Source organism: Phocoena sinus, chromosome 5, assembly GCF_008692025.1.
Source record: "Phocoena sinus isolate mPhoSin1 chromosome 5, mPhoSin1.pri, whole genome shotgun sequence".
NCBI classification, from domain to species: Eukaryota; Metazoa; Chordata; class Mammalia; order Artiodactyla; family Phocoenidae; genus Phocoena; species Phocoena sinus.
Window position 1 is genome coordinate 122,143,030 of NC_045767.1, and position 25,242 is coordinate 122,168,271.

Here is a 25,242-nt window from a genome sequence, read left to right on the forward strand (position 1 = left end):
CATGCATTCTTTCTCTTTATTTTAACTCAGAAAAAAGCTTTGGACATTTTCATTTTCTTCTGTCTTCCAACTTAAATCCTTCCTTTAACTAAAATACTCTATTATAATGTTTCACATCCAGGTTGTATTAGTTTCTCTTGCTGTGGGAACCACAAACTTAGTGGCTTAAGACAACACAAATTTATTATTTTACAGTTCTGGAGGTCAGAGTCTGGTATGGTCTTTCCCTGTACCCGGAGTATTTCACCTGATCAACCGAAGGTATCTAACTGCTTACATTTTTAAGTAGCATTGTGAGGGACACCTACCAAGTTGAGAGATGCTCCGTTGACACCAAAGAGCAATCCAGACAACGAGTGTCCCTGAGGGTCCACACTGAGGCCCAGGAGAGTAATTGCGGTCTGCCCCCTTCAAAACCTAAATATCTGAAGCACACATCTGGAGACCCACTGCACAGGGTCAGTACTGTAAAATGTCAAGCACTGGTTGAAGTCACTATAAACCTTAAGATTGAAGCCCCCAAAAGACTTGAAACTACATTCCACGAGAACATACAGATCCAGAATCCCTTACATATGTCCAGGGTTGGGGGGTTGTAGGGCAAGAAATTAAGTTGAGGGCTGTTCTAGGCCTTGTATTTTCCTGACTCACCTCTGGCTTCCAGCTCTTGTTTCCAGTGAATTCTCAAATTCCATTCTTCCATTTTGCCTCAAGTGTGCATTCCTTTCCTCTGCATTGCATTGCCCCACCAGGCTTCATTGCAGGACACCCATCCCGTCCTGAGTATTCCAGACTTGAGACTGTATATGTGTGTCAGGGTTTTGCCGAAGGCTTAGGGTACATGGGATGGAGATTAGCAGGTGCTTCACCCGACAGCAGCCAGCTGCATTAGCAAACACCTTAAACCTGAGCACTGGCACCCCTGTTCTTATACAGTCCCCTGCCATCTCTGGCCCTAGGTAATTTTGCTGGTTGTTGAGTTCATTTGAGCGTTAACCATCCTGCCTATGGCTAGAACCCTCTCCCTCTCTTCATCCTCTGCTTCCTCTGCTCCTTAGTTTGCTGGCTCAGAATCCTCTAATTTCCTATTATTTCTTTTCTTTTTTTTTTTTTTTTTGTTTGTTTGTTTTTTGTTTTTTGCGGTACGTGGGCCTCTCACTGTTGTGGCCTCTCCCGTTGTGGAGCACAGGCTCTGGACACACAGGCTCAGCGGCCATGGCTCACGGGCCCAGCCGCTCCTAGTCATGTGGGATCTTCCCAGACCGGGGCACGCACGAACCTGTGTCCCCTGCATCGGCAGGCGGACTCTCAACCACTGCGCCACCAGGGAAGCCCCCTATTATTTCTTATATAGAGCAATTTAACCACCTAACAAAGCCCTACTAAAGCAGATCCACTGCACTATGTCCAGAACCATTGTTCTAGTTATGTATTGCTGAGTAACAATCCACCCCAAAACTTAATGGCTTAAAAAACACAAAAATCATTTGTTTAACTTGTGAGTCTGCAAATTGGGCAGAGCTTGGCATGGAAGTTTTGGCTCTGCTTCAGAAGGCAGCGTGACTTCCAGGGACAATCTACTCACATGACTAGAGAGCTGATGATAGCTGTCAGCTGAGAGTTCAGTTGGAGCCAGCCAAGGGCCTCAGTTCCTCTTCAGCTGGGCCTCTCCTTGGGCTGCTTGGGCTTCCTCAGAACATGGTGGCTGGGTTCCAACCATGAGTATCCAAGAGACAGGAGCAGATGCTGCCCACTTCTCACGGCCTAGTTTGGGAAGTGACACAGCATCATTTTTAGCATACTCTGTTTGACAATCACAGAACCCAGATTCAGTGGGCAGGAACACAGTCCCAGCTCTCAATGGAAAGAGTGTCAAATAATTTGGAAACTTGTTTTAACCACCATCCTCATTAAGGGGTGTTTGTAAACAGATACTTTTTTATAAAGGAGTTTTAAAGTTAGTTCTTAGATTAGTGTAGTCTCGGTCAAAGATTTTAGAAAAAATCTAGAATGAGAATGGTCTATACAAGATTTGTTGGGCATGCTTTTTGTGTGTGTTAGGAGTATGCTGGAATCTCAGAGGGCAGAATTTCACTGCTGTATTTCCAGCATGGAGGGAACCAATGTTGTTGAGGAATGAATGAATGCCTGCTATATGCCAGGTGCTCTGATTCATGAAGAGGTTCGGATTTCAGGAAGCCTTTAAACATGGTGAGAATGCCTGATGCGGTGATGAAGCTCTCCAGTGTAAGCCTTGTCAAATGCACAGAGATTGAAAGAGGAAACTGGCCAGCAGCCACAAAGAGGAGATCCATGCCAGCGACCCAGCATGGGGCAGGCAGGGAGCAAAGAGGGCTAGGTGTGAAGAGAACCAGAAAACCGGCACAATAGCAAGAGACAGAAAAAGAAAAAGCTGTTTAGTTGTGTAGGGGGCAGGGAGCTGCTGAAGGGCAATAAGGGGCAGAGTGTATGGAGAAGTAGTGTGGACTCAACCCTTTGGCAGCAAGTTTATCCAACAGAAGTGGTGTGAAAAGATAGTCATCAAAGACACAGCAAAATCGTATATATATTTTTCATGCTCCTTGAAGTTACAACGCAATCAACAGATTGTCCCTTGAGTGTAATCTTCCCTGAAGGCTTATATACCTTCAGTACTACTGGATAGAGAGGGAAAACAGGTTTTATTATACACATATGTATATTCCACACAAACACACATTAGATACAGTACTGCAGAATAACATTATTCTATATAATATGTGACATACTATATATTATTATAAAGAGAGAATTGTGAGATAATACATATTACCCCTACCCTGTAGTTGTATTCAAGAAATATTAACTACTACAATATACCTCTCCATTATAACATTTCTGCTCCTGAAAACTTCAAGTTCACTCTTATACACGTTGTTTAAAAATACTCAAACCATTTATGGGATATCTCCTGTTTATAAAAATAGTGAATGTTCTTTGAAGGATATTTAGAAAATGTTAAAATTTCTAAAAACTGAAAAGTAGGGAAAATTCTTAATCACTAAACAAAATGCCTCCAGAAATAAATACTTGCAAGTGTATTTGATACTTTACCTGCTATTCTGTAGTCTATTTTTTCTTCATAAATTTATAAACCTACCTCCTTATCTTCCAGTATTCTTAAAGGAATGATTTTTAACAGCTATATCTTAAATTTCTTTATATGGCTGTATCATAACATGTTTAATCAATCTCATATTTTTAAGTACTTAGTTTTTATGGTTTGGGGCTATGAAAATAAATGCTGCAATGAACATCTGAACACAAATCTTTCCAAGCATCTCTGATGATTTCCTTGAGATAAAGTCCTCTGGGTAGAGTTACTGAATAAAAGGACATAAACATTCTTAAAACTTTTCACACAGATGTCTCCCCACCATCCACCCTGAAACATGCAAACACCTCATTTAGAAACTTTACATTTTAGCACTTTTATTAAATTATCCTGACGATTGAGGGATGAGAAGCTCCTTGTGATTTGCTGAAATACATATTTCCCTGCCCAAAATACAAACTCTTACTTTCAACCCCCCAACAATCCCCCCAAATACACACACACACACACACACACACACCGCTTACAAACTTTAGGAGAGACTGGTGGTCTTCTTATGACTTTAAGTGTCTTCCTTTTCCTCAAGAGCAAGGCTCTCAAAGTGTGACCGCCATCAACAGTGTGCGCTTTACTTGGGAAACCTCACCTGTTTCAATGCAAATCCTCAGCACACTTCAGGCCAATTGAATCCAAAATGGGGAGGAGGGGCAGCAATCTGTGCTTTAACAAGCCCTCCAGGTGATTCTTCTGCACACAATTTTGAGACCCACTGCTCTGGACCACATGGCGCTGGCAACCACCAGCTGACCTCTTTCTTGGAGGGAAGCCAAAAGGCTGATGTCCTGAGTGGAAATCTATGCTCTGCACCCATCACGTTAGTGTACTCATCCCCAGAGAGAGATTCCCCTCCCACCCTCGTTTTCCTCCATGAGGTTTTTGGTTTTTGGTTTTTTTTTTTTTCTGGTACACGGGCCTCTCACTGTTGTGGCCTCTCCCGTTGCGGAGCACAGGCTCTGGACGCGCAGGCTCAGCGGCCATGGCTCACGGGCCCAGCTGCTCCGCGGCACGTGGGATCCTCCCGGACCGGGGCACGAACCCGTGCCCCCTGCATCGGCAGGCAGATTCTTAACCACTGCGCCACCAGGGAAGTGCCAAACCTGGATCTTAAATGCATAGATGTTTCTCCCTCTATTTTCCATCGGACATATTTTGTAATTAAGAAAAATATTTTATAAAAAAATTGTGTTTTGACCAGGAGCTTTTGTGAAATCATGTTTATTTTATTAAATTGCTTATCATAAGAAAAGAAATATTGCTTTTCTTTCTTTTTGGCAAAGTTAATCTAGCCCTTATTGTTTGTTCCTTTATTTTTTTTCTTTTGAGGAAAACGTTAGAGCGCTGGGCCATGAGGGACATTGCTTCACTACGGAGGCTCTGACAGACAGCAGGCTCTGTCTGCTTCAAATGTCTCCTTGGCCACTCTGAAGGCAGTCTGAGCATCCTGAAAGTTACAAACGTACTGACATCCCTGGGGAATAGCTCAGTAGTTACTGAACACCAGCTGTGCTATGTGGAGGATACTAAGGACATACATGTGGCCCTGAGCTTGAGAAGCTCACCCTTCATTTGGGAAAATAGGATATTTACATAATAAAAGAAAATTTTAATGACATAAGGAAAGAGAGAAGGGCAGGTTGGTATGGTTAATTCACAAGTGGTGGTATATGTAATAAGTGTACCTGGGAAGCAGGTGGCTCAGTAGCTGGCAGCTTCTATGCATAGGAAATGCAGCGGAAGCTGGGCTTGGGAAGACTCATTTGGGCAGAAGGGCAGGTGGAAGGATGAGAGCCAAGGAACCGGAACAGCCGAGTGTTGGTGTGTTTGGAGAGTGCACATGGCAGGAACAGGAGGTGTGCTGTTTGGGAAGACTAGTGCACATGAGGCTGGAATAAAATGTCGAACTTGAGTGGGGAGAAGAAATTGACTTCCAGGTTTAGGAGCTTAGACTGGATCCTGGGTAGGTAGTGTAGTACAATGGTTACATGCTTAAACTCTAGAGGGAGACTCCAGGGTTAAATCCTGACTCTGCTCTCCACCAGCTGTGCGATCTTAAACAAGTCACTGAATATCTCTGTTCTTCAGTTCTCCATACACAAAAGGTGTGTAATAACAGTTTCTACCTTATAGGGTTGTTTTGAGAATGAAACGATTGGATACCTATGAAGTGCCTAGAGCAGTACATGTTGCCTAACAGGTGTAATATAAAATGTTGAGTAAAAAGGGTAGAGGGAGACTGTGGAAGACTTTGGTTAAGCACAAATAATTCTAATTTTTAGGAATTGTCTTCTCATCCCGTAAGTGCTTTGTATTCACCAAGGCCCCTCAGATTTTATTAAAGAGCTGACATCTTCTTCCCTAATTGGGGAATACATTAGACCGTGTCCACTCTTAAGCATCTCTTTGTTTCTCAATAATTTGATTCATCTCACACTGAAATCTTACTCATGACTGTGTTTACATGGTTGATCTTCAGGCAAATTGAGTGGAAGAAGTATACAGAAGTGGGGATAGGTACCTCAAAACAGAATGGAGGTGACTCACTTTCACCAACAAAAGAATCAGGTAATTTAAACCTAAAGCCTATTCTGAAAAGAGAACGTCCAAACTCTTACATGTAATCCTAGATTATGGCAGGAATCTCTCTAGTAAAAACAGAAGGATGAAAATAGCATACAGGTTTACTGTGAATAAAGTAAACTTTTATTAATAGGAGGGTAGCAAAGGATTACTAACTCATTCTAGCTTAACTGTAATCCCATTACGGAAGGTAAATGGTTACCTAATGTACCTCCAATGGTGGACTTTTTATTGATATCAATTTTTATGTTCTTCTGTAATCTCATCAAATAGCATATGCAATTGTGCGGTAGGCTCTCTGAGAATGTGAACTGTCTGCACACTCAAGCTGAAGACAAACAGACCTGACTCCATCTGGGGGTCTGAGATGTCCTGGACAGTAAAGGAAGCTGATGCACAAAGAAGCCAATTCTGGTGAAACGGTAGATGAAGAGAGGTAAAGAAATCATACGGCCTCCTTCAAATTTCACCTCCTTGATGCTCTCTTAGGATTGTGAACACAATGCTTTTACAACATTTATTCATTGTACTAAAATTATTTGTGGTTGTATTGTTTTCCCGAATTCACTGAGTTTCTTGAGTTGAGGCAACCCATCTAAATTTTTTTAACCTAGTATATCTCTTGATCCTAATAAACTCTCCACGTTGTAAGATGATTAATTAAAGAAATTAATAAATTGTAGAGGAGAACCCATCATATAAACCGGGGCTAGATTTCTTCCATTTTCTCCTGCAAACCCCTCACTACCCTTTCCAACTTTGTGGATAGTCTGGGTCCATAGAAACTCTTGCCCCCTGCCTTGTGGCTGGTCTCAGCCAATGGGTACCATAGGCAGGAGATCCAAGGGAGAAAAGAAAGTGAAGTCAGGATGTTTGTTTCCCTGGTTCCCTCCGGTGGAGGTGGTGAGGGCTGCTTGTGTCCCTTAATCCAAGGCCACAGGTCCACATGGCTTAGGCTCTTTGGGTTCCAGTGATCTCTCTTGACCTTTCCTTCTCCCTGTTGTTATGAGCCTGGAGGTGCTGTATCACCCTTGAGGTTTCCTTATATCCTGCCCTTATCTTTCTAAGGTTTATTAAGCTCTTCTCAAGTTACCCAGTTTGGATGTGCCATCAGTTTTATGCAGTGGCCCTGTTTCCTACAGGGATCCTGACAGAGAAAAAGCAAGAGACAGTGAGGGTGAAGGGGACTAAGAATACGCAGAAGTTTAGACACAGAGATGATATCCTGCTCCAGTCCTGAAGAAGGATAATGACTGAGTTGAGAGGCAATCTTCTTCCCATATTTTCTTCGTTCTCAAAAATGTTGTACCTGTCACTTATGATATGGAGTCCTTCTTACTATTTTCTAGAAGAACTTTCTACTGGAACCTGCTTATTTTAAGGCTGAATTTTTGATTCATTCCATGCTTCCTCATGGAAATACTTATTCTTTTTTCTCGGTAATTTTCACATTCACAGAGAACAAAGGCAAAGGAGTTTGGTAAATAAAGGATTGGTGAAATCTGAAGTCAATTTAGGCAAGTAGAGAAACGGATGAAAGTCATGTTTTTACAAAATATGAGAATAATCTTACAATGTGAAAGTAGTGTTTTCATGATAAGCAAATAAATAAGCCTGGTAATCTTCCTAAAACCCATTTTCCTCACGGATGAAAGTCCAGAAAATAGATTCACTCCATGGAGTAGTCATAACGTAACACGTTGCTTTCTGTCAGGAGTTCTATCGGACCACACATTGAAAGTGAATATTAGTGAACACTTATTAAGTTCTTGCTGTGTACCAGGCTCACAACAACCCATGCGGAGAGGCTCATTTCACAGATGTGAAAGCCAAGAGGCTTGGCAGTTTATATAGCAGGACTATATGGAAGAGGTGAGATTTCAGATATACAGGAGTGTCTTACTCAGAATCGCCCTCACTACTGTCCTCCCCTGCTTCCCACTTTCCCGGATGCTGCACGTGAGAGGTGCAGATATCCCAGCCATACTACACCAAGCCCTGAGAGTTAGAGAAGCCTGACCACTGTGCTGTCTGACTAGTTGGAAGGTAGAGGTAGAAAGAACACGTAAACAAACCCTTTTATTGAAACTGATCATAGGTAAATAAGAACATTGCGCACCACATCTCTAATATTAAAAACAACATTGATGGACTTCCCTGGTGGCGCAGTGGTTAAGAATCCGCCTGCCAATGCAGGGGACACGGGTTTGAGCCCTGGTCCGTGAAGATCCCACATGCCACGGAGCAACTAAGCCCGTGCGCCACAACTACTGAAGCCTGCGCGCCTAGAGCCTGTGCTCCACAACAAGAGAAGCCACGGCAATGAGAAGCCCGTGCACCACAACGAAGAGTAGCCCCCGCTCGACACAACTAGAGAAAGCCCGCGCAGCAACAAAGACCCAACGCAGCCAAAAATAAATAAAATCAAAACAAAAAATTGATGAAAGTGGAAAATAACATTTATCAAATGCTACTGTGTGCTTAACACTATACATGCGTTATCTCAATGAATCCTTAAACCAAGCCAGTGAAGTAGGGATCATCATACCTATTTTAGGGACGACAGATAGAGTCATATACCCGAAATCATTCAACCGATAGGTAGGAGAACTGGAATTCCAAGCCGGGCCTCCCTGCCCCACTCCCCTGCTGGACCCACTGTCTCAGCTGACAACTAAATTAATGAGAAGAAGCAACCAAGCTGTGATCAATCTGAGTCTGGAACAGACTCTTAATGTCGGGATAGACATCTCGAATTCTGTTCCTCCTCCCTGTACAGGAGTGCATTTAGGCTATTTTGAATGTGTTTTAAGGTTTCAAATAAGTTTTTATGAATTTTAAAATATATTACTTAGTGAAAATAGAACCGGATCATTGCCAAGTGATTTGAGCCTTCCTTCCGGGTTCGGGGGGTTACTATTATCCCTCATTACTATCACCCTCACCACCATGTTCACTAGCACCATTATCTTGGCTATGTCCACACTTACCACTTCCATTCAACCTTCAACCTCCAAGTTCGAACCAGGGCAATTAAGCAATAAAAAGAAATTAAAGATATTCAGATTGGAAAGGAAAAAGTAAAACAATCTCTATTTACAGTTGACGTGATCTTTTATATGGAAAATCCTTCTATCATAAGATATTAGAATAAGTGAGTTCAGCAGGGTTGCAGGATACATGATCAAATACAAGAAAAAATTGTATTTCTATATACTTGCAATGAACAATCTGAAACTGAAAGTAAGAAAACAATTCCATTTATAATAGCATCAAAAATAATAAAACACATGGAATGAATTTAACAAAAGAAGTGTAAAACTTATACTCTGAAAATTACAAAATGCTGTTGAGAGAAATTTTAAAAGATTTAAGTAAGTGGAAGGGTGTCTCACATTCATGGGTCAGGAGACAATATGGTAATAGTTCTGAAATTGATGCACAGGTTGAATATCATCCTTATCAGAATCCCAGCTGGCTTTGTAGAAAGTGATAAGCTGATCCTAAAATTCATATGGTAACTCAAGAGACTCAGGATAGCCACAACAATCTTGAAAAAGAACAAAGTAGGTAGACTCACAAGTCCCAATTTCAAAACTTACTACAACGCAACAACAATCAAGAGAGTGTAGTACTGGGATAAAGATAACAGGCAGATTAATGGAATAAAACTGACAATCCAGAAATGAGCATTTACATTTATAGTCAACTGATTTTCAACAAAGGTGCCAAGACAGTTTAGTGGGGAAAAAATAATCTTTCAACAAATGCTGCTGGGACAACCAGGTATCCTCATACAAAAAAATGAATTTGGGCCCCTACCACACATCATATAAAAAGATTAACTCAATACAGACCAAACTTAACTTAAAGCTAAAACTATGAAACTATTAGAAGAAAACATAGGGGTAAATCTTTGTGACCTTGGATTTGGCAGTGGTTGCTTGGATATGACCAAAAGTACAAGCAACAAAAGAAAACATAGATTACTTGGATTTCACCACAATTTAAAACTCTTGTGCTTCAGAGGACATTATCAAGAAAGTGAAAAGACATCACACAGAATGAAAAAAAATATTCACAAATCATATATCTGATAAGGGACTTACACCCCAAGTATATAAGGAACTCTTACAAGTCAATAATAAAAACAAATAATCCAATTTTTAAAAGGGCAAAGGATCTGAATAAATATTTCTCCAAAAAAGATGTAATAATATGTAATGGCTAATAAGTACATTGAAGGATGCTCAACGTCGCTAGTCATTAGGGAAATGCAGATCAAAACCATAGTGAGACATCACTTCACAACCACTAGGATGGTTATAATCAAAAAGAAAGATAATAAAATTGTAGTTGAGGATGTGGAGACATCAGAACCCTCATATACTGCTGATGGGAGTATAAAATGGTGTAGTCACTTCAGAAAACAACCTGGCAATTCTTAAACAGCTAAACATAGGGTTGCCATTTGACCCAGCAATTCTACTCCTGGGTATATGCCCAAGAGAAATGAAAGCACATGCCCACACAAAAATTTGTACACAAAAGTTCATAACAGAATTATTCATAATAGCCAAAGGTGAAAACTACCCACGTGTCCATCAGCTGATAAATGGCATATCTACATAATGGGATATTATTCAACTGTAAAAAAGAGTGAAGTACTGATACTAGCTGCAACACAGAAGAACCTTGAACACATAATGCTAAGTGAAGGAAGCCAGTCAAAAAAGACCATGTAGTTATAAGATTACATTTATATGAAATCTCCAGAATAAAGCTATAGAGACAGAAAACAGATTAGTGATCGCCTCAGGCTGGGAGACTGAAGAGATTGGGGGTAGGAGCTAGAGGTACAGATGTCTTTTTGAAATGATGAAAATGTTCCCCAATAGATTGTAGTGATAGTTGTACAACTTTGAGACTCTACTATATTTATATATAATACCGAAAAATTGAATTCTACACTACAAGTGGATGAATTGCATGTGATGTGGATTGCATCTCAGTAAAGCTGCTATCAAAAAAATGAACATTTGCTGGTAGCACATTCAGACTTGCCTCTAGGGATGAAGCACCTTTCATGGAGGAAGGGACACAGGACACTTGGCAAAGAAAAATGTCGAGACCTGTGAGTGTACAGGGACTTCTGATGCTGTCAGAGAAAGAGACCTAGAACTACAGAGAAAGGGCAATGACTCTCAGAACTTTGTAGCATAGCTTAAAGCTTTGTAGCCGCTGTTCCAGGCTTGTCATTTTCACAACTACTATTTGTATTCTTTCAGCACCAAATTAAAAAAACCCAAACAATCTGGGAAATATAGTGGATTCAGAGAGCAGTTTCTGGGGTAAGACTGCTTATATTTGAATTCTAGTTTTACCATTTCCTAGCTGAGAAAAAGTCTCCTGTGGGGTAAGTTAAGTGTCTTCTGTGCCCTGGCTTCTCCATCTGTAACTGTGCTGTCCAATTCAGTAGCCATTAGCCACATGTGGCTATTGAACACTTGAAATGAGCTAATCCAAATTGAGATGTGCTATAGGTGCAAATTATATATCACATTTCCAAGACCTAATCCTCTCCCCCAAAATAGAATATCCCATTTGATATGATATTACTTATATAGTGGGTTAAAAATAAATTATATAGTCGGCTAAAAATAAATTACTAGGGCTTCCCTGGTGGCGCAGTGGTTGGGAGTCCGCCTGCCGATGCAGGGGACACGGGATCGTGCCCCGGTCCGGGAAGATCCCACATACCGCGGAGTGGCTGGGCCCGTGAGCCATGGCCGCTGGGCCTGCGCGTCCGGAGCCTGTGCTCCGCAATGGGAGAGGCTGCAACAGTGACAGGCCCGTGTACCGCAAAAAAAATAAAAATAAAAATAAAAATGTATTTGAAGGTGGTCAGGTTCAAAGAAGCAGAGAGCAACTTTCCATGGGCAGTACATCTGTGAAAAATAGGGCATGACAGTAGCGCTTTGTAGAACAGCCAGGCTAAATCCTTCAGGTCTGCAAGGAGAGGCTGACTGGGCACAGGGGCTCATGCCAGAGGGTCGTGAAGTTCCCAGACAGCCACCTCTGCAAAAGTCAGCCATCTGGACACTGGTGTTTGAAATAGGTCAACAATAAGGATGCCAAGTAAGTCTTTCTGGCTCCAATATGTCATATAAAAGGTGAAATATCACCCTACTCCTCTTAAATTTGTCTCATTTATCTAGAAAGGAGTTAATGTTTGTTCTATGCTTCAGGTTTCTTTTTTCTTTGGAGCATGTTAGAGTTGGTAGGTACCATCCAGTCTCCGAATAAGTGGCCATATTTGACTCCGCCAGGCAGATAAGCAGTTGGGAAATGGCATAACAGTAATATGCATGACCCTGCAGTCATCACTCTTAAGTAAGCTATTATTTTACGTGCTAAGTAAGTTATTGTCACAGAAGCAGCTGTGATTTACTAAGTGTCACATGGATGAGGTTCCTTAGCCCACAGCATCTTCAAGCTCAGTGCCCTGGATCAACTTGCTTTTGCGGCAGCAGGAGTATCTCTACAGAGCGCTTCCTCCAAGGCCAATGCCACCACCACCAAGAGTACCCCCGAAATCCTCCTGTTTTTATTCCTTTCTGTCTTCTCAATAGCATAACAATACGTGTGCAGGTCCAGAGCTTTATAAAAACTGGGCTTAGAGCTTGTTTTTAAGCTTGCCGGTCCTAAAGAGCTTCTGACTGCTTCTGCTGCTATTTTCAATAGCGTATTTTCCAAAGGGCTCTGACCACCTATTAGAGCATCTGGCCTGTTCTGTAGAGCTTCAGAGGCTTAGCTGTGTATGTGTCTGGGCTCAGAAAGTGGCAGGAACAGAGAAATATGGAAGACAAAAGCAATTCAATAGGAATTCCACATATTTATTTCATCACACATCATTTTAAATTTACAACTAGTGGCGGGCTAGCTAAATTTCCCGTGTGTGTGTGTGTGTGTGTGCGTGTGTGTGTGTGTGTGTGTGTGTGTGTGTGTTTAATGGACAAGTGAGCACCTGTTATCTGTTTTGGGCCTGTCGCTATCAAAACATGTATCTGTTTTGTCAGTAAGTATTTGAAAATGGTTAACGTGGCTCTTTTAATTTGTACAAATAGAGACACTCTTTTCTTGATTTCATTTTTTAGAAGTCCAAATCCATCAGGTTCTCAAAGCATTATTAAATTCTCTCGGCCATTCTGGCTTTTGTAGACTGCAGCCCAACAGACTGGGACTTCCACCACAAAACATTTGAGTGAAAAATAAAATGAGGAATATTTGAGGATGTCCCTTATACAGGACAGTGACCCACATTATAGTCTCAAAGAGACACAGCACAGGGAAAAGTCAAATGGAGTTCCTGAAATTAATATTTCTAATTCTGATATGCTGAGTCCAGCATTTTTGTAAGGCAGAAGGCAGAGGGCTCACTAGCTTTCTTCTAGCGATCTGACTACGTGGCCAGCAGAAAGGAGAGATGGTATGTGTTCATTCTGCGTGCCTCCTACCTCAATACTCAATAAAACTAACAGAAGAGATAAATATTAATTCTTGAAGATGGCTGCCAAAAGCCATAAAAAGTCTTATCCCTTTCCTCCATGCTCCCCTCTCCAAGAAAAAAAGGTCTGTTTTTTCCTGATTGGGCATGTTTCGTAGAAACAAGCTGTGTAAGGTTCTACCAAGGGCTTCATATACATTGATTGAAAATTGGTGAAACAAAATTGTGCTCTCCTGAATGTGTGTCTGTGTGTCTTATTTTTTACAAACAATAGTTTCTTCTTAGGGAAGAACTATTTTCATAGTACTAAATGTGATTTGAGAGAGATACAATGAAACTAAGAATGCTACTAAAAGTGCCACATAGGTTGGCTCAAAATGACACTGTAGGTAGTACTGAATGATTCAGGCCCAAGCTTAATTATGTGAGGTTTTTCACTGCTTTTTACAAAAACTCTTAAATACAGGTAAATATGTAAACACTGTGCTCTCAGAGGAGCAAGTACTTAGGCACGTCACATCGTATCCCTTCCGGGGAGGTGGATTCCAGTGAAAGAGCCCCATCAGTTTCAAAACCAACTGCTGGAACTACTCTCTGGTTGAGGAGGAAACACCGCCTTGCACATCTCAGAGTTCTCTTGGTGCAGCGGGAATTCAGATCCCGCTACTAGGCTTTCTTTTCTCTTCCGAGAGACATAACCTCTGCCTGTGGACAGCCTCTCATACTTTGTCTCAAATTGCCTGCATAATAACAATAATAACAAAATTACACACATATTAAAGTCACCCCACCCCCGTCAGAGCCAAGTTACTGAGTGAACACTTGAAGCTTCTGTTTCAAAGCCATTTGAGAAAGGATGTGAGTACCAAAGACGACTAGCTCTCGTTCCCACGAATGGGGTGATTTTTTTCTTCGCGTTTCTCTTCACACGCCTGGGATACGGGAGTGCTGTTACTCATTCTTCTGGAATGAAGGACCAAATGTCTCGCAGCTTTCTGCAGAGGCTGCTAAGCTTTGTAGGCCTTGCTATGTCCCCCACCCTCATTCCAGGAGCCCCACCTCTGGAGCATTCCCCTTTCGAGAAAGGAGCAAATCCAACTGGATTTAAGCTGAGAATGCTGACAGGGAAACATCCCCAGAGCCCTGGCCCAAGTGAAATGTGGAACCTAACTAGTTAGCCTTGTGCCTGGGCTGCTGGTCACTGCATTTTGATCATCGGAAGGTTGATTTTCTAAAATGTATTAATGGAGGTTTATTCTAGACATAGGTTAATAAATTAGCAACAGCTTAATGTACTATAATCTACAATCTTTTCTTCTGTAAAAACATAACCTGTTCGTATTTGTACTTACATCATCTAGCATTCCTTACGTGGATCATGAAATTAAAAAAATAAAGAAAGAAGGTGCTTAACTCTGCCCTACTTATCAAAGGAGATAATGTAAAACATGGTTCTCTGTTTTAAGTATACAGATTCCCTTCATGGTTAAGCGTGCATGTCAAGGCGACCTCTACACCCACTACAGAAAAGTCAGTGCTCCCTAGACCTGAAGCATCCTACTTCCTCACTATAGTATTATTAGAATAATTGTTACAAAATTCAAAGGGCACAGTGTAAATGAAAAGCTCTAGAGTGGATAAGGTGTTGGGAAAACTACATGGACAGTTATATATTTAGTTTCTGGGACACTAAGTACTCTACTAAAAGCCTTTTTTTTTTTTAAATTCAAAATCCCAAAATCTTAAGCTTGAGCCAAAACTTAAACCAGGTCAAGTTGCTGTTGTATGGATTACCTAAAAATTGTGATTCATTTGGGCTCTTAAACCACAGTAAATGATTGTCAGATGTTCTGTCTTGAACGTTCTGTCCAAGAGACAACTGTGAAGAGAGCTGATAGTAAATGTGCATCTAGTGTTTTTGCTGAAACTGTGTGGCAATTCTTACGGTAAATCAAATCCCTTTGTTGCCTTGATAAATTATTTCTGGGCTAGAATATGATATTATCTCCAGAATCAAATGAACTAGTCATTACAGTTTCTTGGTATCCTAGAAACTAACTGTTCTTTTTAGTCTTATCAATTATTCTTTTACTCATTTAAAGAAAAGTCATGTTTCACTGGGTTTTTACCATTTTCCTTTAATTTCTGTAACAGAATGCTCAAAACTGGGTGCAAGTTCCTGGTGAACTGGGGCTGGCCCTGGAACATTCCATAAGCACTGCTTCTTACCTGTACGGAATTCCATCCTTGTCCATCTGCAGGCACACTAAGAAGGGGTACTGAGAAAACTGCACCGTGGAGATAAACTCCAAGCCTGCTTCTGTTTCCATACCAACTTCCAGGCCAGTTTTCACAAAAGAGGAGTCCACTGTGATGTCACCAGTTATTACCACAGTTACCCTAAGAATTGAACACAATAAGCTGTTAATCACATTTAACTGAGCTGAACTAACAGACAACAGGGTCTGAATTTCTCATGCTGATAACTGGAAGGAAACACTTAAGGGACTAATAGGTGACCTAAATGTGCTTAGAATTCTGTTGGTAACCAGGAACTGGTTTGTCCCAGCAATTGGGCAGTGAAGTTTTGCCCTACTCCTGAGTCCTCCCCCAGCCTTCAATTCTAGATGTGGGAATGAAATGTCTATCAGGCATTAATGTTTGGTATGCGCATACCAAGGGCCATGATGAAAACATGCCTAGGACCTGGTCCTATCAGGAAGTCAGAAATACCTGTGTTATCTTAAAACAAAATATAAGCTCACCCAGAAGACAGTTGATGTTTACAACAATTTTCTTGGTAACTATCTCTCTGTTGGCTTCTATGTAGCTACCTCAATTCCATTTCATTACTTTCTCCAAAGGGTCTCTGATGACAGAAGTCTATGGTTGCCAAGATATTTGAAAAATACAGTATCACAAAGAACCATTCCTACAGCATGTATATTGGGTGCCCCAGAAAGGACAGATATCATAGGTTCTCCAGTGATCACCTAGACAGATTGGATTGACTAGGATAGAGGCTTGGATGAAAATGAAGAGGATAAACAATCCTAGTAGAAGGCTTACCTCTAGGACTACTCTAATTTAATTGCAGACTTTAGATGAAATCAGAGCTGTACGTTCGTGCTCTTTTAATAGGCTACTAATTTTTGCTGTGCTTCTCACAGCACACCTGCTGCTATTGCCAGTGTAAAAGTAGGTCAGAGGTGGTATCATTTAAATCCCTGAATCCTTTTCCCTGAATTCATTAAATCCCTGAATACCTTCTAATATCTTACACTCAACAAAGGCTTAAGAGATATTTTTTAAATGAACAAATGGAAAATTGAAGATGAATTGGCTATAATGTGGACACTGGCAGGTACTTAGGGATACCGTGTCTCTTTTAAAAAGCCAGAAATTTTTGTTGTAGCTGTTGTTGATTTCCTTCTGAAAATAATTCAGTTCAGTTTAATTTGGGTAAACTGTCTAGAAAATACATCAAAAAGATGACCAAGATGACTGATGCAGTGGGAAGCCCTAAATTATATCGCTTATCACTCTGAAAGCCTCTCCCATTTCTCATTCTTTGGTTCCTTTTAGTAACACTGAGGGTCACCTTTCATGTTAAACGTGCCACCTTTTGATTTTTCTCAATTCCTTCATCCATTGTTCAAAATAAACTAAAAATCTAATTTTAGCACTCCTATCTCACCTCTGCCCCACTGTATTTTTAAATATCCAAAAAGTAAAAATCAATTGCATTTTCATGTTCTTTTCCTCAGTATTACAACAAACAGAAGAATAATTCTTCTGATTATCACATTGGTTCAAAGACATTGTTTTAAGTTCAATCACATTGGTTCAAAGACATTGTTTTAAGTTCAAAATAAAACACTTTCATTTGATCTGATGGGTCAATTAGAAAAACTAAAGGAGCAGAGAAAATTCTGTTTAGAAAAATGAACACTAATAGAAACACTTAAGGACTCAATGTTTAAGACTTAGATTCTCACAAAAGTGATCATCTTTTTATTTTTCTCCACTGAAGATAGCAAAAGAGGAAAGATTTAAAATCCCAACGAGAGGTATAAGCTAAAAAAAATTGCTTAAAAGTAAAGTCTTCTGACAGCATTGTCAACTACCAAGAGAAGATGAACATCTCATCCACTGTGCAAGCTGTCCGTGGATGTCTTTAAAAGCGAAGAGATCCTTGTCTGAGTCATATTAGGTACCTAGCTGCTCATAAGAAGCTATGGAAAGAATAACTTCCCATGGTTACTCCCTACTCTATGATTTAATGATTACAAACAGAAAGCATAGATTTCAAGAAGTCGGAAAGTTAAACAATTCCGAAAACATATCTCTGCATATAGAGAACAGACTTGTGGTTGCCAAGAGGGAGGGGGGTGGGGGAGGGGTGGACTGGGAGTTTGGGATTAGCAGATGCAAACGATTATATAGAGAATGGATAAACAACAAGGTCCTACTGCATAGCACAGTATATTCAATATCTTGTGATAAACCATAATGGAAAAGAATATGGAAAAGAACTATATATATGTATAACTGAATCACTTTGCTGTACAGCAGAAATTAACTCAACTATATTTCAATAAAATTTTTAAAAAACTTTATCTCTGTGGTTCTTTACATATGCTTACCGATTTTTCACTCGGGTCTTAGACTCACGATACCACAGGCTAAACTCCATTGAACCTGAAATATCAATAGCCAGACCACCCTGCACATCCATATTTGCCTTCAGTCCAGATTGCAACAGAAGCTCCTAGAAACAAAGATATAGAATAACAGTGAGAAGAAGAAGAATTAGAAGAAGGAGGAGGGGAGGGCGAGGGGCACAATGTAGCCAGCCCCTTTCCAAAGGCACATTCAACCTCCGGCTGTAGGTAATACCATTTGAGTTGTGTTAACATTGAAGTCTTTCTCTAGGCTTGGAAACACATCCTAACCTTGATCACGGAAGTAGATTATTGATTTGCTAAATTATTTAGTCAATTAAAATACTAAAGAAGTGAAGTGTCAATTGACAAGGGTGCTTTCTTTCAATCTTTGCCTCACTTTGGGAGGGGCAATGGTTCTCAAAGTGTGGTTCCCTGACAAATAACATGAGCATCCAGGGAACTTGTTAGGAACGGAAGCCCCATACCTACTGAATTAGAAACTCTGAGGGTGGTGCCCAGAACTCTGTGTTTTAATAAGCCCTCATGTGCTTCTGTTGCACCTAAATTTGAGAACCACAAGACTAGGGAAAATGAAAGCATATCCATCAGAAATCCAGTGTGGCTTTGGAGTGGGGGGTGAGGGTTTGGGATAGATGATCTCTTGAAGTCCTTTAGCACTTTTGTAGTTAGGTGCTGTGTCAAATATAGTAAACTGCATCCTGCTGGTGAATGAAAGGCAGGATCAAAACTGCCGCTGCAGTATACAAGTTCCAGGAATTGCCTAGGAAAGGAAAGCTAGGCAACTTAACTAAGCCATAATATCCTGTTGTTTAACATTTGGAATGACATCAAAATAACAAACAAGACCAACATGAACTCCACGGCATATTCCAGAGGGACAGTACTCATTTACGAACATAGTCCATCCTCAGTAATTTTGTAGTTGTCTGAAAACCATTGTTTTATGCTGTTTGCCAGCATTTACCCTTTAAGTCTTGCAATTCTATGTACATTAGATGGGGTGATGTTGGCTGAAAAATTCTCCAGCTGGATTGGAATCAGATTGCCTTGGGACAGTGTTTGAAATGATAACAGTTCTGGGAAAAAGGCTCAGTACATTTAATTTTGATATTCCTCCAAAGATCTTAGGTCCACAGCAACTGGCAGCATGACTAACTTCTTTACGTAACTGCCCTATTCAGACCAAATAAGCCATGCTTTCACCAACTATTAATGCCGCAATTTCACTTCCTAGAAAGTTCTGTGTTGATCATCGATCTTCCTGAATTTTCTCCAACTTTCAAAAAAATGTGGTGAGAAATCTCAATCGTAGAACTTGGTTTACTAGAAAAGTCTGATTGTGGCATGAAACTACCTTCAGTCTGAAAGACACTTGGACGAAAGCATGAGACTCTCAACACAGAGCTCAGGCTGCATTAGGAGACAGCCCTAAGGACACTTACTGCTACGTTAGGTCCAGAACAAAATGTGGTGGTGGTGGGATGCAGGGGTTACCTCAGGCATCATAACTGATATGAAGGAAGACAAATTATCCTGAGAAAACCACGATAATCATGTCCCAATTGTAACCTATGCCCATGAACTGCAGAACCAAGACGTGAGTTCTGCACTTGCACTGTTACTGTCATTGTTTCCAAATTGGCCCTACTGTACGCCTGCCTCAAAAGTACTTCCTTATTTGGATCATATTCTCCATTCCCCATTTGAAAACTATAATCTTCTTAGTCCACCTAACTCGGCAGAGGTCTGTGATGCGGACTTTAGCCTTCCCACTGACCATACATTACGTGGATGTCAAAACACACCAACTGCCATGGAAAAGAACATTTCACGGCTATAAAACAAGGTGCCTTTTGTGGGGAGAGAGTATTTCCACTGCATTGTGGGTTTTGAGGAGTGCCTTGGCTTTCCGGGAATATTCCACTTCTCTCCTGCAAAGGGATCATGGAAGAATTCTTATGCATGTCACACAGGAATTTATTTGGCCCACCCCACCCCGCAATAGAAGGACAGACCACTGACCCCTGTAGAAGGACAAACGACTCTTTCCTTCGTGAAAGTGACTAAACCACGTAGGGCAGTGGTTCGAATTTTTGAGGGGTGTCAAATAAGTAGAACTAACAGCTTTTGAGCACCTACTGTGCCCCCAAAGCTCTACATTTTGTATCTCATTTAATTCCCATACAAATCTTCCATGGTGGGCATTATATCTGAAGACTGAAAAGAAAAATTAGGCTTGGAGGCTGCATGTGGAGCTAGAATGAATACCCAGACTGTCTCTCGTTGGGAGACTTTTCTACTACCATACATGCGTGGCTAGCAGGAATCATAACTGTCATTTGTCTCATAGTGTGCAAGGAAGCCTGTTCTGAGAAATATTGCAAAAAAGATAAAGCATAGGCTTATGTCCTTGTTTCACCAAGAGGACATATTTATTTAAACTCTTGTTTATGAACCAGAAGAATAAGATACTGGAGCTTTGTATTCGTAGCTAATGTGACCCCTTTGATCTTTTACTTTTGGGCCTAAAGGTGTTTCTTAGAGCTCAGACACTGATATTTTGACAACTCATCCCATTGCTCCCATTCAGGAAAATATGTTCTTTGCTGGCTAAAGAGGATTCCCCTGTTAATCTGACTTTATGAGACATCCTTCTCTGAAGAGTGATCCAGCTAGCTGCAAAAAGAGAGCGAGAGAGTAAGCACAGAGTAATTCCATCTGCCCTGGCGTTTGTGACCGGTCATCCACTGCCAAAATTTCCTTCAATGTCAGCACTTGACCTAGAGTGGTATGTGCCCCTGAAGCTAGGATGGCATTACTGGAGTGCTCTGCAGAGCCAGGGAGACTCAAACAGCATATTTGTGTAATAAACCCAGATCTGCCAAATACTCCAATCTAAATTACACTGGCATTGGGCTATGTTCAATAACTAAGGGAAGATCTTTCCCTTAGAATATGCCTGCAGTGCCCTAGCTTAATGAAGACAAAAATCATGCAAGATAAATCTAGATCAGGGGTTGGCAAACTATGGCCTGCAGGCAAATCTCGCCCACTGGCTATTTTTGTAAATAAAATTTTACTGGAACACTGCCACGCTCATATGTTAATATATCACTTATGGCTATTTTCACTCTACAGTGGCAGAGCTGAGTAGTTCAACAGAGACCATATGTCTCACAGAGCCTGAACTATTTACTTTCTGCCCTTTACATAAAACTTTGCCAACCCTGACCTAGGTTATTACTTATCTTTGCATCAAGATTTATACCCCCATCCAGACTATTAGGCGTTGCTGTTGGGTAGGTGAGTACGTACAGGTGGTACTGAACTGTTATTATTCCTGCATCTTAAAATGTGGACTACTTTCTCAGCACTCTTATGCCTTCTTCAGAGATTCTTTCATTAAGAATACATCTCTCCAGAGGTAATACTTCAATGGAAAAATGCAGTGTCAAATTATAATATAATTTGAGAACAATTTTTCTTCTGTGACTTTGAGGATTAAGGGGCATGAAACGCATTGCTGGTTGTCCTTCTTTTTACTCATATCAACAGAAACACAGTTTTGCTCAGAGTGTCAATACAACCATTGAAAAACTATATTTACTAGCTTCTCTTGCAGCTAGAGATATCCATATGGCACAGTTTGGGTCAATAAAAAAGGACTTCTTTTTGTAGATGCTTATCTTTTGTAGAAATAGTTAGTACTTGCAGGACAGTTCTTGAGAAAGAGTCTCAGACTCTGCTGCACCTTACCCTTCTCTCTTCCTTCCTGGAATGAGGAATTAGTGCTGGAAGTGCAGCAGCCATCTGATAATCACAAGTAAAGATGGCCGACCTGAGGAAAACAAGTCTGGCTCCTAACAATATCTTAGGGTTTCCATATCAGTCCTGGATTACCTACTTCCAAATACTTGTAACATGATAAAAATCAAACGATTTGGTTAAGCTACCCCAAACTGGCTTCTTTTGTTATATACAGCTATCCTGAACTGTTATGAGGAATAATAAAGATAGGGAATTAGCATCTAGCTTCAACCAATGATGTTTTGGTGGAGTTTTAGTAAATCTGATATTTAAGGTCACTCCCAGATCTTAAAATCTATGATTTCATAACCAGAATCCAACAAATCAAGATCCTCAAATTATCCGGCAAAGAACAAAGCTGATAAAAACTGTGAATCATCTGTTCCAGATGCCTCACTTTATGAGTAGCAAATCCTGGTTTAAAGCTATTAAGTAACTGCCCAAGAACACACAGAAAGTAAGTAGTGAAGGCAAAAGTCAAAACTAGGCTATTACTTATGAATTTATTAAACCACAAAAGCAAACTTCCCAAGCAAGTCCTATAGTCTGTAAATTTTAAATTTTAATTTAATAAATATAAATCAGAGTGCAAGTGATCACTTTAAGGATTTCCCATAAGATCCTTTTTTAGCAAATATTCCATTTTTATATTGCTATGCTTAGTAAGGCAGGAAATGTCAAGCCATTAAAGAAAAAAATTTTAAGCATCAAACACTCAAACTCAAAGGTTATTCAGATTAACCCTTTTCTGTTTCTCAAAAAATTCCATGAGGCAGCCCACTCCCATCTCACAGTCACCTGGTCACCTGAATCTTACCACACAGAATATAGTATTGTCGTACCTTAGTACAGTAATGTAAGATTTAGGGGTGAAGCAAACTGAAAACTATTCTGAAGAATGCAGGTCAAGTGAATGAAAGTAATCCTACTCTTTAACAATGAGTGAACCTTTGTAAGCTTCTGTGAACATGCGAATTTGGGGCAGAGTCTCCATTAAACGTGTGGTTGGTGTCAGTGGTTGCTTGTGTCTCTACGAATTTGGCAGGGATGATGCGCTATTTGGATCTTACCATTGTTGTCGTGACAAATGTCATCAGTAACTATGAAGCCATGTAGTTTAGCTCTTGCCTTCAGAAAAAAATATCATCTAAGCCCTTGTGCCCAGGAAAACCAAGTGAAGAGATAAGGCCATCTCTTCTCTGTTGAATCCTAGGTTACTTTCTCCATAATTTCTTGTCTCTGTTCACATCAGTTACCCCCCACCCCCACCTTTTAGTTCTATGGAGATATAAATGACATTATATTATACTCATATTATGTTGAGTACTTCTTCTTTTGCCTCAACAGTGAAAAGATGTCTTAATCAGATAATACAGACAAAAGAAAACACATTTACCTGTAGCAAAAGAGAAAAAGAGAAAGGGCAATAATACCAAGAGGTTCAAATGCTTTGAATGTGAGTTCCAAGGTGGGTGGAACTTTGTCTTGTATCCTCCAAGCATGGAGTACATTTAAAGCATGCCTGGTACATTCAGTAAACAGTTGCAGAATGAATTACCTGGGAATGATCTATTAGCAGAATAAGTCCTTTCACCACACTCATAGGGTCGCTAGTTGCTGACAGCATTTTGGCCATCAAATCACTGTATCCGTTGAAAAAAGTGACAGGTCTGAGCTGAACATCAAAGAGGAGGGCTGACAAGCCAGCATAGGAGTCAAGGTTCTCCTCTCCTTCATCGGGAGTGGCTGCAATTAAGGTCTCCAGTCCTTGGGCTTCAATGACCACCTAGAGAAAATGGATATAGCATTCATGACACTAGCTCCATGCCTGTTCTGTACGTGATGATGAGCTGACAACTAGAACTTTCCCGGGGGTCAAAACCTCAAACATTTGCAGTTGCTAGGCAAAAACAAAACAAAAACAACTCCAGGCCTGAATATGAGTTCGTTTTCTTGATTTAATCCTCACAGCTACCCTTTGAGGTTCATATGATTGTATCCATTTTGCAGATAAGGCCAAAAAAAAAGCTCAAATGGCAGAGGTAAGTCTCAAACCCCTTCTGTCTGACTGCAATGACCATGAGCTTTCCATTTAATGGCGTCATCCTAGAGACTCAGTCTCTGCAGAACTGTCATACATGGTGGATCGGCTACCTTGTAGAGCCCCTAAAAAGAGGCGGAGAAGTGTTGGGACAGTCTGCCCTACGAGAGTCTGCCCCCTAAGCCGTGACTCACACCTTTCCACATAAAACTTTCTCCAGTAAAAGAAAAGATGATGAACGCTATGAGGAGCCTCACATCCTGATCTCTGCCACACACAGGAATCCTACAGATTCTCTGTCCTCCACGCCCAGCACCTTAGCCACTGGGCATTTGGCATTTCAGAATGCATATCAGAAAACAGATGGTGATTCCTCAGGACAGAAAGCATGGTATCCTAACTAGAGTCCTACCAAAGGTATAGTAATACAATATTGATAAGAACTCAAGTTTATATACATTGCATCATTTTTAAAGCTTAAATGAGCTTATTGAGAAGGCTATAGTTTGATATGCATAAAAACTATAAAGAAAGTATATTTCACAATTAGGAAGCCTTTAGAGATTGTCACCACATTTGGGGTAAAACTAAAGGGATGGAAGTCAGCCAGTTGTCAAATGTCTACACTCTATTCTTTTCTCTCTTAGCAATATTGAAAAAATATAGATTGACTCTTTGGAGAACCGTATTCTATCATGAAAGCTTTTATTATGCGGAATCAGTCTCTTCATAGAAACACCAAGAGAAGGAAATATATTCTATAACTAAATATCTGGAGCTCCAAGGAATATATCTATGGATAAAAACAGTTTTTAAAACATACATGAGAAATACTGGCATGACTTCAATTTTGTGACTATGTGTACCTTTGAAAAAATTATGGATGTTTGGCAAGTCCAGTGACTCAAAACACATAAGCTTTCAAGTTCATGTTTGAAACTCTCTCTGGGACTGTAAACCATACAGCCTCTTGCAGATGATGATAGATCCACCGTTAATTTATGCGTTCTATAGTGTTATCATTAGTATATATTTTATTTTACTACACACTAACCTCTTACATACTTTAATAAGCAAAATTAATGAAAAATGAGATACCTGAATACTATGAAGAGGATTTTTCCTAACGTACTGAAAGATGTTCAGGTTACTTCTCCTTAGAATGCCAGAACCAGAGTAAAGAATGTCAAGACTGTAAGTAGATGCCGAATGGGGACTACCTAAGGACAAAAAAAAAAAAAAACAACCTGTAATTTAACAACAGTTCCAGAAATACCGAGCAGGGGACGGAGCAGGGAGGGAGAACCCCTTTTTGGGTTACGTACGTTCTATGTAGCCAGTATAGGCAGAAGAGGATCCACTCTTGGAGAAACGGTCATAATTATGAGCAAACATTTCCTTCAGAACTCGACGGACCATTTTGCTGTAACACGTAAAAGGAAAAAGCTGCACATTCATGGTAATGGCT

At 40.4% G+C, this 25,242-nt stretch overlaps 1 protein-coding gene across 1 annotated transcript in view; it reads right to left on the reverse strand.

The window, feature by feature from the left end:
- Positions 1-12,598: 12,598 nt before the first annotated feature.
- The window catches only part of MTTP (microsomal triglyceride transfer protein), a 45,902-nt gene continuing 33,258 nt past the window's right edge, over positions 12,599-25,242 (reverse strand). Inside the window, exons 13-18 of the mRNA XM_032633740.1 lie at positions 25,100-25,197; positions 24,873-24,994; positions 23,292-23,519; positions 17,885-18,009; positions 15,468-15,638; positions 12,599-13,978 (exon numbers count right to left, since the gene is read on the reverse strand). Of these exons, the coding sequence (XP_032489631.1) occupies positions 13,807-13,978; positions 15,468-15,638; positions 17,885-18,009; positions 23,292-23,519; positions 24,873-24,994; positions 25,100-25,197 (916 nt within the window). The 3' untranslated portion in view covers positions 12,599-13,806. The remainder of the gene's footprint in view (positions 13,979-15,467; positions 15,639-17,884; positions 18,010-23,291; positions 23,520-24,872; positions 24,995-25,099; positions 25,198-25,242) is intronic.